At 56.4% G+C, this 12,648-nt stretch overlaps 1 protein-coding gene across 1 annotated transcript in view; it reads left to right on the forward strand.

Moving 5' to 3' along the window:
- Positions 1-6,296, forward strand: part of LAMC3 (laminin subunit gamma 3) — a 44,920-nt gene extending 38,624 nt beyond the window's left edge. The window contains exons 22-28 of the mRNA XM_024192909.2: positions 19-163; positions 837-989; positions 1,669-1,771; positions 2,744-2,943; positions 3,758-3,904; positions 4,234-4,333; positions 6,046-6,296. Coding sequence (XP_024048677.2) covers positions 19-163; positions 837-989; positions 1,669-1,771; positions 2,744-2,943; positions 3,758-3,904; positions 4,234-4,333; positions 6,046-6,296 — 1,099 coding nt within the window. The remainder of the gene's footprint in view (positions 1-18; positions 164-836; positions 990-1,668; positions 1,772-2,743; positions 2,944-3,757; positions 3,905-4,233; positions 4,334-6,045) is intronic.
- The last annotated feature ends 6,352 nt before the right edge of the window (positions 6,297-12,648 follow it).

The following is a 12,648-nucleotide window of genomic DNA, read 5'->3' on the forward strand; positions in this document are numbered from 1 at the left end:
TGCGCCCCTTCTGTTTAGGTACCAGGAAATCCAGCGGGCGCAGGAGGAGCTGGCTGCTGGCATGCTGGAGGTGGCAGCTGAGGCCAAGAGAACCTTTGCATCCATCCGCCAAGCTAACGCAGACATGGCAAAGAACCTCTCGAAGCTCGATGCTCCACAGCTGGTGGGCAGCCCTTAGGACTTGCAAATGCTAACGACTGCAGGGCTGGGGAGTCCTGCTGGAGACTCAGACGGGTCCCACCCGGCAGCGTGCCCCAGTCCCAACCCAGCAGGGCCCCTCTAGGGTGAAAGGAGGTTCAGGCTCCATGGCTGAGTCATTTGTCTAGGTTACTGTGGTATCTGGGCACCTCCCACTTGTGCCTGGATTGTATCCTCACACCCCTGAGAGGCGGGGGTGGGGGGCAGTTGAGGCACAGGAGAGATGAAGACACTTGCTCTCTGCCTTTGTGCTGAGCCAGCCAGGGGACAGTCTGGACCACCTTTGGTGTGGCCATGGGGGTGATCGTAGTGCGGGTAGCACGGCCTTTCTCCATCCCCAGGTGCTGGCTGGGGAGGGAAGGGGGCAGTCCCAGCCTGAGAAGGCGCCTAAGTGCAGCAGCAGCTCAGAGCTCCCCTGCCTCTAGGGGCCTTTTGGGGCGGCTGAATATTATCCCCACTTTAAGCCAGGAACAGAGCCCAGGTCTCCTGACTCACTGTCCTGTGCTCTGACCACTAGAGATCCTTCCTCTGAGCTCATTCCCTCCCTCTCTGATGCCGGGGGCTTGGAGCAATGGGAGATGCCCCCTCCCCATAGCATCCGCTTTCTGACCAAGCTGTTTTGGTGCCTGATCCCACAGCGCTCCCTAGTGGTGCAGACCGGAGCCCTGACTCGGGAGCTGATGGAGCTGGAGCAGGGGGTGGAGGCGAAAGAGCGCCTGGTCCTGGATGCGCGGGAATCTCTGATGGCCGAGCCGCGCCCGGAGCTGCAGAGGGCTCAGCAGTTTCAGCAGGCGAGTGTCTCAGGGAAAGGTGGCCGTGGGCTGAAACCGGGGAGCCACTTTCCTGGCAAACTCGGAGCCTGCCACTGATTTAGGCTGCGGGGTGATAATTCATCTGCATCCATCTGCACCCACCAACACAGACAGGAATGAGGAGAGTGAGAGTCTCCCTCCTTTCCAGGGACAGAGGCCTCTGCATCCCAGCAGGAGCCCGGAGTTTCCCTCATCCCTTCCTCTCCCACACACCCTACCCTCTCTAGGCCCTGCCTCCTGCTGCAGCCCTTTTGGCCACAGAGAACTGGATGAGCCGACCTCCCTGGCACCCGGGCTTGCCCTGCTGAGCCCACTCAGGGGCGAGGAACAGGGGCAGGGAGGGCAGAGACACCCCCCACCACCACCAAAAAACCCTTCACTGGGGGTTCACCCAGGCAGGCCAGGGCAGAATTGGAGCCGGAACATTTAAAGCCGGGCATAGTTCTGGGCCCTGGGCCCTGTAGGGCTCTCAGATGCAGAGGGCAGTGCCTAGGTCCCCTGGAGTCAGCCCAGAGCACATCTTGCCCCCCTGCTCTCCTACCTATAGATAACCCACCCAAGCAGTCTCTGAATAGCATGGTCAGATCAGCAGGAAGGCTCCCCCGGTGAGATGCCCTCACGCCCCTCGATCTCACTCCTGCCTCTCCTTCCCCGGCAGCTGCGGAAGGGGGTTGATGCTGCCCGGACTCTGGCAGCCTCGTCAGTTTCGCACGGAAAGGCCGTGGTCTCTGAAGCAAAGTCCCTGCTGTCCAGCTTGGAAGGTAACAATCGCTGCCCAAAGCATCTCACCAGAGCTCAGCTCCCCCCGCTTATCCCAGCAGAGCCAGGGGGTGGGAAGTGCCAACCCTGCCTTGCAGGGGGACACACGGGGCCTCCACCCTGCTCAGCCCCATGGAGTTCAGAGCCCCTGCCGGAGTCCGAGGCTAATGCAGATGGAGCAAGGACAGCGGGACCTTTTCTGCACTGCCAGCAGGGAGTTCTCTGATCTGCTCTCCGCAGCGACGGGGACTCCCAGCACCGAGAATGGGACCTGACCGGGGGGGTGGGGTGCATGTGGCTCCGCTCTCGTTTCCGATCAGTCAAACACTGACGCGCTGGCGGGGCGTCCCTCCCCACACTGTACTGCAGCAGACGGGGCTGGACGGGGCGGCGTCTGTCAAGCCGTGGGGGTTAAAACCTCTCGGAGGCTGCTAGAACAGGTACCACCTGAGCAGCACCAGCGCCAACTTCCCCACGCCGCCCTTCTCCCTACATGGAGTGGGGCCGTGCCCAGCCCATTCCGTTCCTGCTCTCTGTGCTGAGGCTGCCGACGGTGATGCAATGGGCTCCCATCCACTGAACGGAGGCTCCTCTACCTCCTTTCTCGGGGCGTCATGGGATAGACCGACGTGTGACGTCTGGCAGCCTTTGAACCAGTGACCTAGAGGCGATGAGGTGCAGAGGCCATTACCAGCCCTCCAGCTCGGCTGGCTCCCCATTACGGTTTGAGGATGGATTTATTTCCCTCCTGCTTTGATGCTGGGAGGGGAAGGTTGGTTTTGTCTCCACCTGTTTCCAGGGCGATTCTAATGCCTGGAGGTTGCTGGGGTTCTCGCTCTGGTTCTGTTGAGCCTGATTCTCCTCTTGTTGGCCCCGGCGTAGATCAGGATTAACTCCCTTGATGTCCAGGAGGCTACACCAGTGCAAGCTGGGGTGGAGGGGCCCGTTCTCTTGAACGCTGCCTTTGTCTGCAGGGGGGAAGAGGGTGTTTGTGCATCAGAAGGGGCAGGCCGCCGTGAGCAGGAAGCTGGCCATCGTCCGGGACAGAGTGATCGTGGATGCCCAGAAGAAAATCAGACAGGCAGAGAGGATGCTGGGAAACACTGTGTCTGTCTCCACCGCAGCCAAGAAGACGGTCAGAGAAGCAGAGGGAGTCGCCAGGGAGAGCTCCAAGGTCTGCAAGGCTGGTGCTCAATCGAGGGGGTGATGCATAGAGAGGGGGGCAGTACAAGCCTAAGCAGGGCTTGCCGGGAGACTGGCACATGGCAAGTGAAGGGGGAGCTGGAGTCAGGCTTAATGCGGAGAGATGCTGCACGGGCTTCCCCAGCATAGCTCTGCCAATGCGCCCCATCCTGACCGGCAGCGCCCCCTGCTGCCCTGGTACAGGATCCCCCCCCCCCTCCCTGCCCGCCCCCCCCCATCCCGCCCTGCACCCCCCCTGCTGCCCTGGCACAGGATCCCCCCTCCCAGCTCTGCCAATGCACCCCCATCCTGACTGGCAGCACCCTCTGTCTTTCCCAAGAGCAGTTCAGAACCCCTTCTGCCACTCAGCCTTGATTCTAACCTGCAGCCCCCCTGATCCCCACACAGCCCCGCCTCCTGGCATGCAGCAGCCCTTGCCTTTTAGATCCAAGGCCCTCTCTCGAGCAGGGATTGTCAGTCATGCTGGGCTGGCTTTGCAGCATGTCTCATGCTCCGGCTAACTTGCCTCTCAAGTCCAACTTGAGTTCCTGTGTCAGGAGGGCAGGGCTGGTGCATGCGCTCACCGAGCTCAGCATCCCCCTTACGGAGCCTTCGCTTACGCCACCAGGTGAGTGACCCGGGGGCTCTTGTTGTTCGATGGTGGGGTCTGGGCTACTGTCGATAGCCTCTCTAAGAGGACGTCCTGTCTCAGCACAAGGAGGGCATGGGACGGGAGAGGAGCTATGCAAAAGCCAACTCCTACCGATCCTTCCCCTTTATAACCATGTGCTGCCCACGCCGTGCAGAGGTCCCAGGCTGCGCTGAGGGAAGGGAAGCGGGAACGCAAGCGTGCCAGTGAGCTCGCCAAGCGCGTCAACGTAACCCTGGCAGAAATCTCAAGGCAGGAGCACGTGTCCGAGGAGCTCGGGGAAGAGCTAGAGGCGTCTCACCAGGTGAGCTGTGTCCCATAGGACTGTGGGTAAGAGTCCCCCTTTCCTCTCGTGACCTGCCCCCCTGCTCCCACAGCATTGATTCTGAGGGCAGGCGCAAAGCTGGAAATCTCAGCAATTTGTTTGGACTGAGGCTCTGTCCAAGAAACCCCAGGGCACCATGGCATGCAAGGCACATGTGGCATACTCTGGAGAATCCCCCACACGCAGGCTGGGATGCCATCCATGGGGTCGCCCACATGGGGTTGATCTGTTGGCACTGGCAGCAAGAATCCTCCATATGGTTTGTGATCTTGGGTGTGGCTAATGCACCTCCGTGTCTGTGTTGGAAGGTGAGGACAGGGATGAGTGAAGCTAAGAAGAGCCTCAGAGAAGCCCAGAGCTCCCTGGAGATGGACATTGAGACCCTGAATAACCTGCTCAGCAGCCTAGGTAAGAACCCACCCCGGTGTGCTGGTGGCACATCCCCTTCCTGGGCACTGAAGCCCTCTGATCCACCCAGCGGTATGTCGACCCTGTTGTACAGTCATTGGGACCGCTCCACCCCAGCAGCATGTGCTGCCTGGAACCTGTGAGTGCCGTGAAAGCTTCCACCATCCTGATCTTGAAGAAATCTCCTGAGGGATAAATGCCCTAGTGGGACCTCAGAGGGCAATGCTGCTGCGAAGCTTGGCCTACTGGAATCCCTCGGCGATAGCTCCTCTCTGTGAGCCAAATCCAGTTTAGGCACCTCTGTTTACTTAGATGCTGCAATTCAAGTTGGGATCTTGGCCCTATGTTTATTACAACAGATCTGTAGCCACCTAGGATGCCACAGCTGAGTCTCTGCTATACATCGTGGTCACTAGGACCTCGATAACCACAGCAGGGATCAAACCCACAGCTTCTTGCTCCAAAACCACAGCCCCAACCACTTGAGCGAAAGGAGAATCTATCTCCACCTGCTCTCAGCATGCCGCACCGTGTGCAATTCCAGTTTTCGCCAGTAAAGGGCAGTGCTATACTTTTCTTTTTTAAGCCTGCACTTTCTTGAGAGTTGCTGCTGATGCAGCCAAGGAGAGCACTTCTCTCCCAAGGTTGTCATTGGCCTCCTGAGTCGCTAAAAGAACGGGACTGGCTGATGCACAATCCACATCCAGAGCTGCCTTTTGTCCTGGCCTCTGGACCTAGCTGCTGGTTTTGCTTGGGTTTCCCCCCCAGTTGGCTCCTCGGTGGTGAGAACAGACTGTAACTGTGGGGTCAGCTATGGCCTGGGTGGAGTGTTGGGGAGGGCAGCCAGCAATGAGTCAGGCTTCCTACCAAGCCAGGAGTTTGGGGCACACAAGGAAACGGGATGTTTTATATCTTTTTATTTGATGTTTTTAATTTACGTTACAGAGATCTGGGGCGGAGGGGAAGAGGGGAGACAAAACTCTGTCACTGAAAACACCAGAGCTTACTGAACCCAAAGGGGTTTCAACAGCCAAACTTGGCCAAGCCACTGCCACGCTTGGGGGCTCTGTTTCCCCTCCCACCCTTCGCCTGTCTTGCCTCTGTAGGCTCTAAGCTCATTGGGACAAGGACGTCCTCTCCCGGTGCGTGCACGTACAGTGCCTAGCACAGTGAGGCTGTGATCTCAGCCGGAGCCCAAGAGTAAACAGACTTCTCCCTCTGGATGTTGTTAGTGTCTTTTTCAGCATTTAGCTTAGTCTGAGCAGTGAAACTAGCCTGGTTGGCTTTGCTCGCTGTGGTGAGTCAATTTCACGGCCAGGTTTCCCCAGCGCTGAGGACATTCCACGTCCAAGCCATAGATCTCCAAGTGCTTTGCCGGGGCGGGGGGCGATCACTATCCCCATGCCACAGGTGCGGGAAGGGAATGTGAAATCACTTGCCCAGGGTCAGAGCAAGGCAATGCAGGGTGAGGATGGCGCCCAGGTACCACAAGGCTGTTCCCAGTGCTGTAGGGAGCCATGTTTCCGTTAACCGCCCCCCTTCGTTCTTTGCAGTACCTGGGAGCTTCCAACTCCCTTTATACCCTTTTAATTCATTCTCACCCGAGGCGTGAGCCCAGCATCTGTCTAAAGCCCCTTCGGCCTGGCTCCACACAGGGCTGCTGGGGCTCTCTGCCTCCTCCCTCACTGTTCTCCCCTCTTCATCTCACCCAGGCAACTTGGAGCAGGACACGCACACAGACACTGTGCTGAGCACCAGCCGCCTCCAGTTGGACCGCCTGTGGCTGCGCCTGGCCAGGCCCGGAACCCTGGAGAGGAAACTGAGCCATCTGCAGCGGGAGGCAGAGCAGCAGCGGCAGAAGATCCAGGCATTCGAGAGCGACCTTCAGGAGATCAGAGCCGACAAGCAGAACCTGGAGGAGGTTCTACAGAGCCTGCCGGAGGGCTGCTCGAGCTGGCAGTGAGCGGGCCCCATGGACAACCCCCATTGCCCCCACCTCCACAAGGAACTGCAGAGCAATGCACATCCCCCGGCTCACTGACGAGCACCTCAAACCTGCCCTCCGCTCTTACGCTGCCTTCCCACAGAACAGCGGGGCAAGGTCTCTGTCTAAAGTTCTGGGACAAGGACCGCAGCCCCCGGCTCCGCGCCGCAGGCCCAGCGGACCTGCCAGTCCAAAGGGTAAAGCTTGTCCACGCCGGAGCCAGAGCCGTCTTGGGAGCCAACCCCAGACGGTGGAACAAACTCCCGCAGAAACTAAGGACCATCCCCAGGCCAACCCACCTTCCGCTTCTTCCACTGGCCTTCGAAACATATACACCTGTGCCGGATGCTAGTCACGTCATTCCATGCTCTGCTGGGAGGTGCTCACGCACTATGGGCTGGTGGACCATAGCGCCACCTGAATAGAATGGGGGAGCATCGAAGAAAGAGCTCGCCGTGGGGGTGTGGGACTGAGAGAGGGCTCAGTGCTGCCCCCTATGGGGGACGCACACAACTGCCTGCTCCAAGGATCCTGCCGTCACAACAGCGTTGGTTGTAATGGGCATCAGTGCAAGAGCAGCAGAAGCCTTAACCTGGTTGAGGTGCGAGGGATGGGCCATGCCCTGCCTCTTGTGCTTTCACACCTCTGCCAAGGTGGTCCATAGCAGCTGTGCTATTGGCATCCCCTGGGGCACAGCGTATCTCAGTGCACTCGGGGTGTGAATGGCCCAATGCCATGGTCTCTGTAGCACCATCCCACTCAATACGTCGGCGGGGGGGGAGTGTCACTAGCCACGGCCTATGTTCGCTCTTGCGGCTGCATCCCCGACACCCCTGCTCTCCAGCTCAGCTTGGCTGCAGCCCGTAATTCCCAGCAGCTCGTTGGCATCCCCTTGCCCTCCCTACCGGGAAAGGCGAAGCGATGAAGAGCTGGGCAGTTGCCTCAGGATTTCCAGCTGTGGTAGATGGATCTGGAGTGACGCTCGCAAGTCCAGTGGCACCTGGCTAAAGCTTGACTGTAATTCCCAATAGCTGGGATCACTTGCAGGGCACGGCTGCAGACAGAATGCTCCTCTGAAGCGGGCAATGTTCACTGTTTCCCCCTTCCTCTAATGGGTTGGTCCAGCTTGGAGCCAAGCAGTACATTAGATAAGAGAGATCTAACCCCTTCTGCTCTCATTCACACTGGTTTTGCAGTAGCATAACTCCAGGGGCATGACTCCTGATTTTCCACTGGTGTAAGTAAGATCATGCTAGAGCCTAGGGGCCTGCTTCTGGTTTGCTTTTTAACCTGATTCTAATGTGCTTTGGTGCCATTCACACTATTAGAAACTGAGTTAGCTAGAGTATCAGAGGGGTAGCCGTGTTAGTCTGGATCTGTAAAAAGCAACAGAGAGTCCTGTGGCACCTTTAAGACTAACAGATAGTCAGATAGCTAGAGCCACCTGTCAACCCTTTTTGCAAGGCTGCTGGGGCGGATTGTGGATCCCCCCTCGCCCCAATGGCCCAGCTCTCTGGAAGTGCCACAGGGCCTGTTCCTTTCCCAGAAGACGCCAGCTCGTTCTCGCCTCTGCACAAAAGCTGGCACTGGAGAAGAAAGCCCCAGCTGGGTGTTGTCAGATTCTCCCCCTCTCCCTGCCCAAGGACAGCTCTGTGAAAGCACAACAGTTGTTGCAAAGCGAGCTCAGCACGATTCCAGCTTGGCTGGGAGGCCTGGACAAATAGCCACATATTTGCCTCCCTAGGAAAACAACTGGGCATCTTCAATCCGCAAACACACACACACGCTGCTGTTAGAGAAATGTCAAGCCGTTGCCACCTGCCCAGTGCTGAAGAAGACGTGATTCACCCGCCTTCCCGGCCTCTCCAGAGACCTGTTTTCTTAGCTGATGCTATGTGCTTGTAGCTGTATCCATTAAAAAAAAATCTTAATATAATACATATGTTACATTCTGCGTGTACTGCAGTTCATGGGCTATAAAACAGCTGCTAGTTGTGTGTGTGTGTGGGGGGGGGGAAATACATAACATACCTCTAGCATCTGTGCTCCAGCAGGCTCTCAGGGTTCTGTAAAGGAAAGCCTTACAAGAATGACCTCACCTAACAGTGAAGTGCAGCTGCTTCTGGGGTGGAAAGTGGCAGCTGTTTAACAGCTCACAGTAAAATGGCACAACAGTTTAGGAGAGGAAGTAAAAACCCCAGTATCCAATTGCAACCGCAGGGGGAATTTAGGGAGGCAGGATGTGACTGGAGATTCTGGCCAGGACACTAGGGTTAACACATCCTGTTCTTGAAAAAAGTGTTCTGGGATCTTTAATGACCATAAGGGTTTGGGAGCTCAGTTTCATGGCATCTCTGAAAGATGGCACTTCTGCAGCACAGCACCACGGTGGGGGCTGGCTAATTTCTGACTCAGACAATGCTACTGTTTGCACCATCTGGGTTCTTGTAGTTTCCCATTGATACACTAGACATCCTTGTGTTACTTTGCACCCTTCCTGGTTCTGTGTGCCGTGTAGTGCACTAACCAGGCTAGGGCTGTATAGCCAGTCCCCAGTGGAGGCGTGGAAAGGAACATACCCTCCTGGGTTCATAAAGACACTGCTATCAGCTGCAGAGCACCCCAGCATCTCTCCCGTTAGCTTTAGAAAAAGGAGTCCTGCAAATCCCAGTTCCTCCTGCAGATAATTCCTAGGAATGGAGCAAATGCAACCTGCAGAAGGCTGGTGCGGGTTGCAGGAAGTGATAACACACGTGTGGTCTGGACACATACCCCAGTCTATTGTGAGAACAGAAGGCCCATACTGTTAGTGTGCAGGGTAGGGTGGGCAAGGGACAGGGAGGAGGGTGACGTGTTGAATGACAGAGATGGGCAGGGGGCGGGATGTTTGAAGGGAACCCAGCACCGATTGATGACAAGTCCATCCATAAGACGATATCCAAAAGAGACCCACTGGCCAAGATGTGGGGTTAGGGGGAGCAGGAGGTTGGCAGGTCGGGAGGGGAGGTGGATCTGTGAGTTAAAGACGGGAGCTGAAGCTGCGTGAGTGGAGATTGTTCATAAAAAAGCCATCGCATGAGCAAAGGAGAGGGCCAAGGCCGGAGCCTTGTGGGGACGCTCCCTGAAGAGGGGAGGAGGGGGACACACCGGATGAGATGCCAAAGGAATTAGCAGGAGAGGATGGAGCCATGAAAGTCAAGGGAGGGGCACATTTTCAGCAGGGAGGGTCTGAACAGCAGAGGTCAGTGAGGAGGAGGATGGAACAGGGCCAGGAGGGAGGTTTAGCGACCTAGCTGAGAGCAGCAGGAGCGGAGCGGAGCAGGAGGAAGCCAGAGTCGAGGGACGCAGGCTAGCAGCTCTGGGGGTAGCTGTCCAACGTTCCAAGACCCAAACGCTCACTCCCACAAAGGGGATGGGTCCCTGGGTCTCTCCGGGGCAGGTACCAGGAACACTGTTTGCTTGTGTGCCTCTCCTAGCAGCCCTGAACACTCCACACACCCCACAGGGACCCACGACACACTGCATGGTGCAAAAGGGCATATTAAGGATCTGCTGGGACTGTTCGACCCCAGTCCCTGAAGCTCCCCATGCTGCTGTCCAGACTTGGGCCAGCATTCCCTGCAATCCCGAGGCGCCTGGCTCCCCCCCGACAAACCCCTCTCTCTGGCCTGCATTGGCTGGATGCAGCATCACTCCCACACTGCAGACACTAGAGGGAGGCTTTTCCCTTCCCAACGCTTTCAGCCTGCTGTTAAAACCCAGTCGGTTCCTGTCAGTTTGAGCCATACGTGGGGCACAGTTCTGTTCGTGGGCAAAGACAGCGTTAGCTAATCCTGAGCACCGTGTAATAATGGAATAGGAGGGAACGGGGTTAGAGCCCTAGTCTGGGACTTGGGAGGCCTGAGTTCAACACCCTGCACTGGCACAGATTTCTGGTGGGGGTCTTAGGAAAGTCACTGAGGCCCAGATCTTCAAAGGTATTTAGACTCTTGACTTCCACTGAAATCAGGATCTGGGCTTTAATCTTTCTGCCTCAGTTCTGCATCTCTAAATGGGGATGCCCTACATCACGGGGTGTTGGGAGGTGCTCAGATACTACAGTGAGCGAGGGTCACATAAGTACCTTGGATAGATAAGATCTACTTACCGACTCTCATAAGATGCAAGGCAGGGAGAATCAGGCCCTCGGTGTATAGGGCCTTTAATTCCTGGTGTGCTGGAATGAACAGGTGCCAGTATCTTGCAGAGGTCAGTTCTGAAAGGCTTGCTGGAAGCTGGGTGTTTCAAGGAGCCATCTGAGGGGGGGTGAGTTGGATGCCGACGTCAAGGGGGCAGACCAGGAGAGGGAGCAAATGCTAGAATAATTGAAAGTATGTGCAGGGTGGAGGTGCGGCCCTCAGCCCCCCGTCCCTCGACTTTTAATCCAAAAACAGGACACCTCTCCTAAGAGATGGTTTTTGGCTTCCAGCTGGTGACTCAGACTTGGCTTCTCCAGGCAGCAGCCATTCCAAGGGACTCGCCCAAACTCTTATTGTTTCGTTTATTTTCTTTAATTAAAATAAACAGTATTGTTATTAGTGGGGATCTGAGTGGTTATGAAAACAGGAGAGTGAAATGGGCTGGAATCCAGCATGGGGACTAACCTGCAGGTGGGTGCTGGGCAAGTTCCTCCCCACCCCACTGTGTTTCCCCAGCTTTGCTGATGCACCTCAATCCTTACCACTGCACCCCCTGCGATATATCCCAGTCCTGCCCCCCTCTCCTAGCTGTACTGATGGCCATCAATTCTAATCTGCAGCAGTCCCTGATATCCCACTCCTGGCCTTTTGTTTCAGGTCTGGGCGAGGAAGCATCTTGCAATTGTGCCAAACAGTTTGTTGGGTTTTTTTTTTTTTTTTTTTATATGGACAAAGGACTACAAGGGAGCAGGCTGAGCTCCCCAAACTCATCTCACCAGTGACCAATCTGCTCTGGATTCCAGCACTCTGGGCCACCAGCCCCTTGTCCTCATGAGAATAATTTGTTTTCACGGGATGAAAATAAATCCGGATGAGAAGTCCCTGCATTCGGAGCTCAGGGGTTGAATCCTCTAGGGCTCAGACCCTACTACTCTGGCTGTTCTTTGGGGGCACATGTGCTGGCCAAGCTATTGGTGCTCCTGTGTGGCGCAGCTCTGAGCGGAGCACATGTAACAGGGGCTTGCTGAACTGCCATGAGGAAAGTGGCTGAGTGAGCCCAGGGGCTAATGGAGAAAGAGCTGAAGGACAGGAGGCATGGCCTGGTGCTCCGGAAGCAGCGTGATGCTCGTCACCTCGACTTCTAGGCCAACGCAGACAATCATATTTCATACTAGTGGGTCTTCGCGTGACTCTGGAGCCCAATTTGGGAAGAACAACGTTCCGCACACTATGTCAAGTATCAGGGGGTAGCCGTGTTAGTCTGTATCTACAAAAACAACAAGGAGTCTGGTGGCATCTTAAAGACTAACACTAAAGTTCCGCACACTGGCCATGATGGAGCCATTTGCCTAGTTGTGATGCTTGAATTGCACCTTGTTGCCAGGCCTGGCGCTATGCTTCCAGCTGTTTGTTGCGATTCTTCTCCAAGTTGTGGGCACTCACCCTTAGGGAACACCACCAACCAGCACAGGGGTTGCAAACGGAAACTGTCACACTTTCTAATGTACCATTGACAACAGGGGGGGAGGGATAGCTCAGTGGTTTGAGCACTGGCCTGCTAAACCCAGGGTTGTGAGGTCAATCCTTGAGGGGGCCATTTAGGGATCTGGGGCAAAAATCTCTCTGGGGATTGGTCCTGCTTTGAGCAGGGGGTTGGACTAGATGACCTCCTGAGGGCCCTTCCAACCCTGATATTCTATGATCAGAGGCTCATGGTTTGTACCTGCAGGACCACAGCACTATAGGTGGTGATTTTTGGCTATAGACAGAGTCCATGTTCCTTCCAGATCCAGTGATGGAGGCGACCGTATCTGGTGCTGGCTTTCTTCAGTCATATGTCCCTTTCGTGGTCAACTGTTGCTTCCTTAGTCAACATGCAGCCAACGCAGGTCCATGTGTGGCTTGGAGCCTGGTGTCTTCCAAAGCGTATGGACCGGTCTGGGTGAGGTGGTGGAGGCGCTGGCTGGTACCTAACCTCTGTTTTCATTGGGCTCATGGGGAGGCCGACGTTATGAGCCCCTGCAGCAAAGCTGCAAGTGCTGCTTCAGCGGGCACCACCGAGGCCCGAGCAGCTCCTGAAAAGCAGGCGGCTGGCAGGGCCTGAGCCTCCTGTAGCCCTGTCCCCTTACGAGTGCACGGGGCGGGCGCTCTGC

The sequence above is a fragment of the Terrapene carolina genome, unplaced genomic scaffold, assembly GCF_002925995.2.
Source record: "Terrapene carolina triunguis isolate 2854851 unplaced genomic scaffold, T_m_triunguis-2.0 Scaffold238, whole genome shotgun sequence".
Taxonomy (NCBI): Eukaryota; Metazoa; Chordata; order Testudines; family Emydidae; genus Terrapene; species Terrapene triunguis.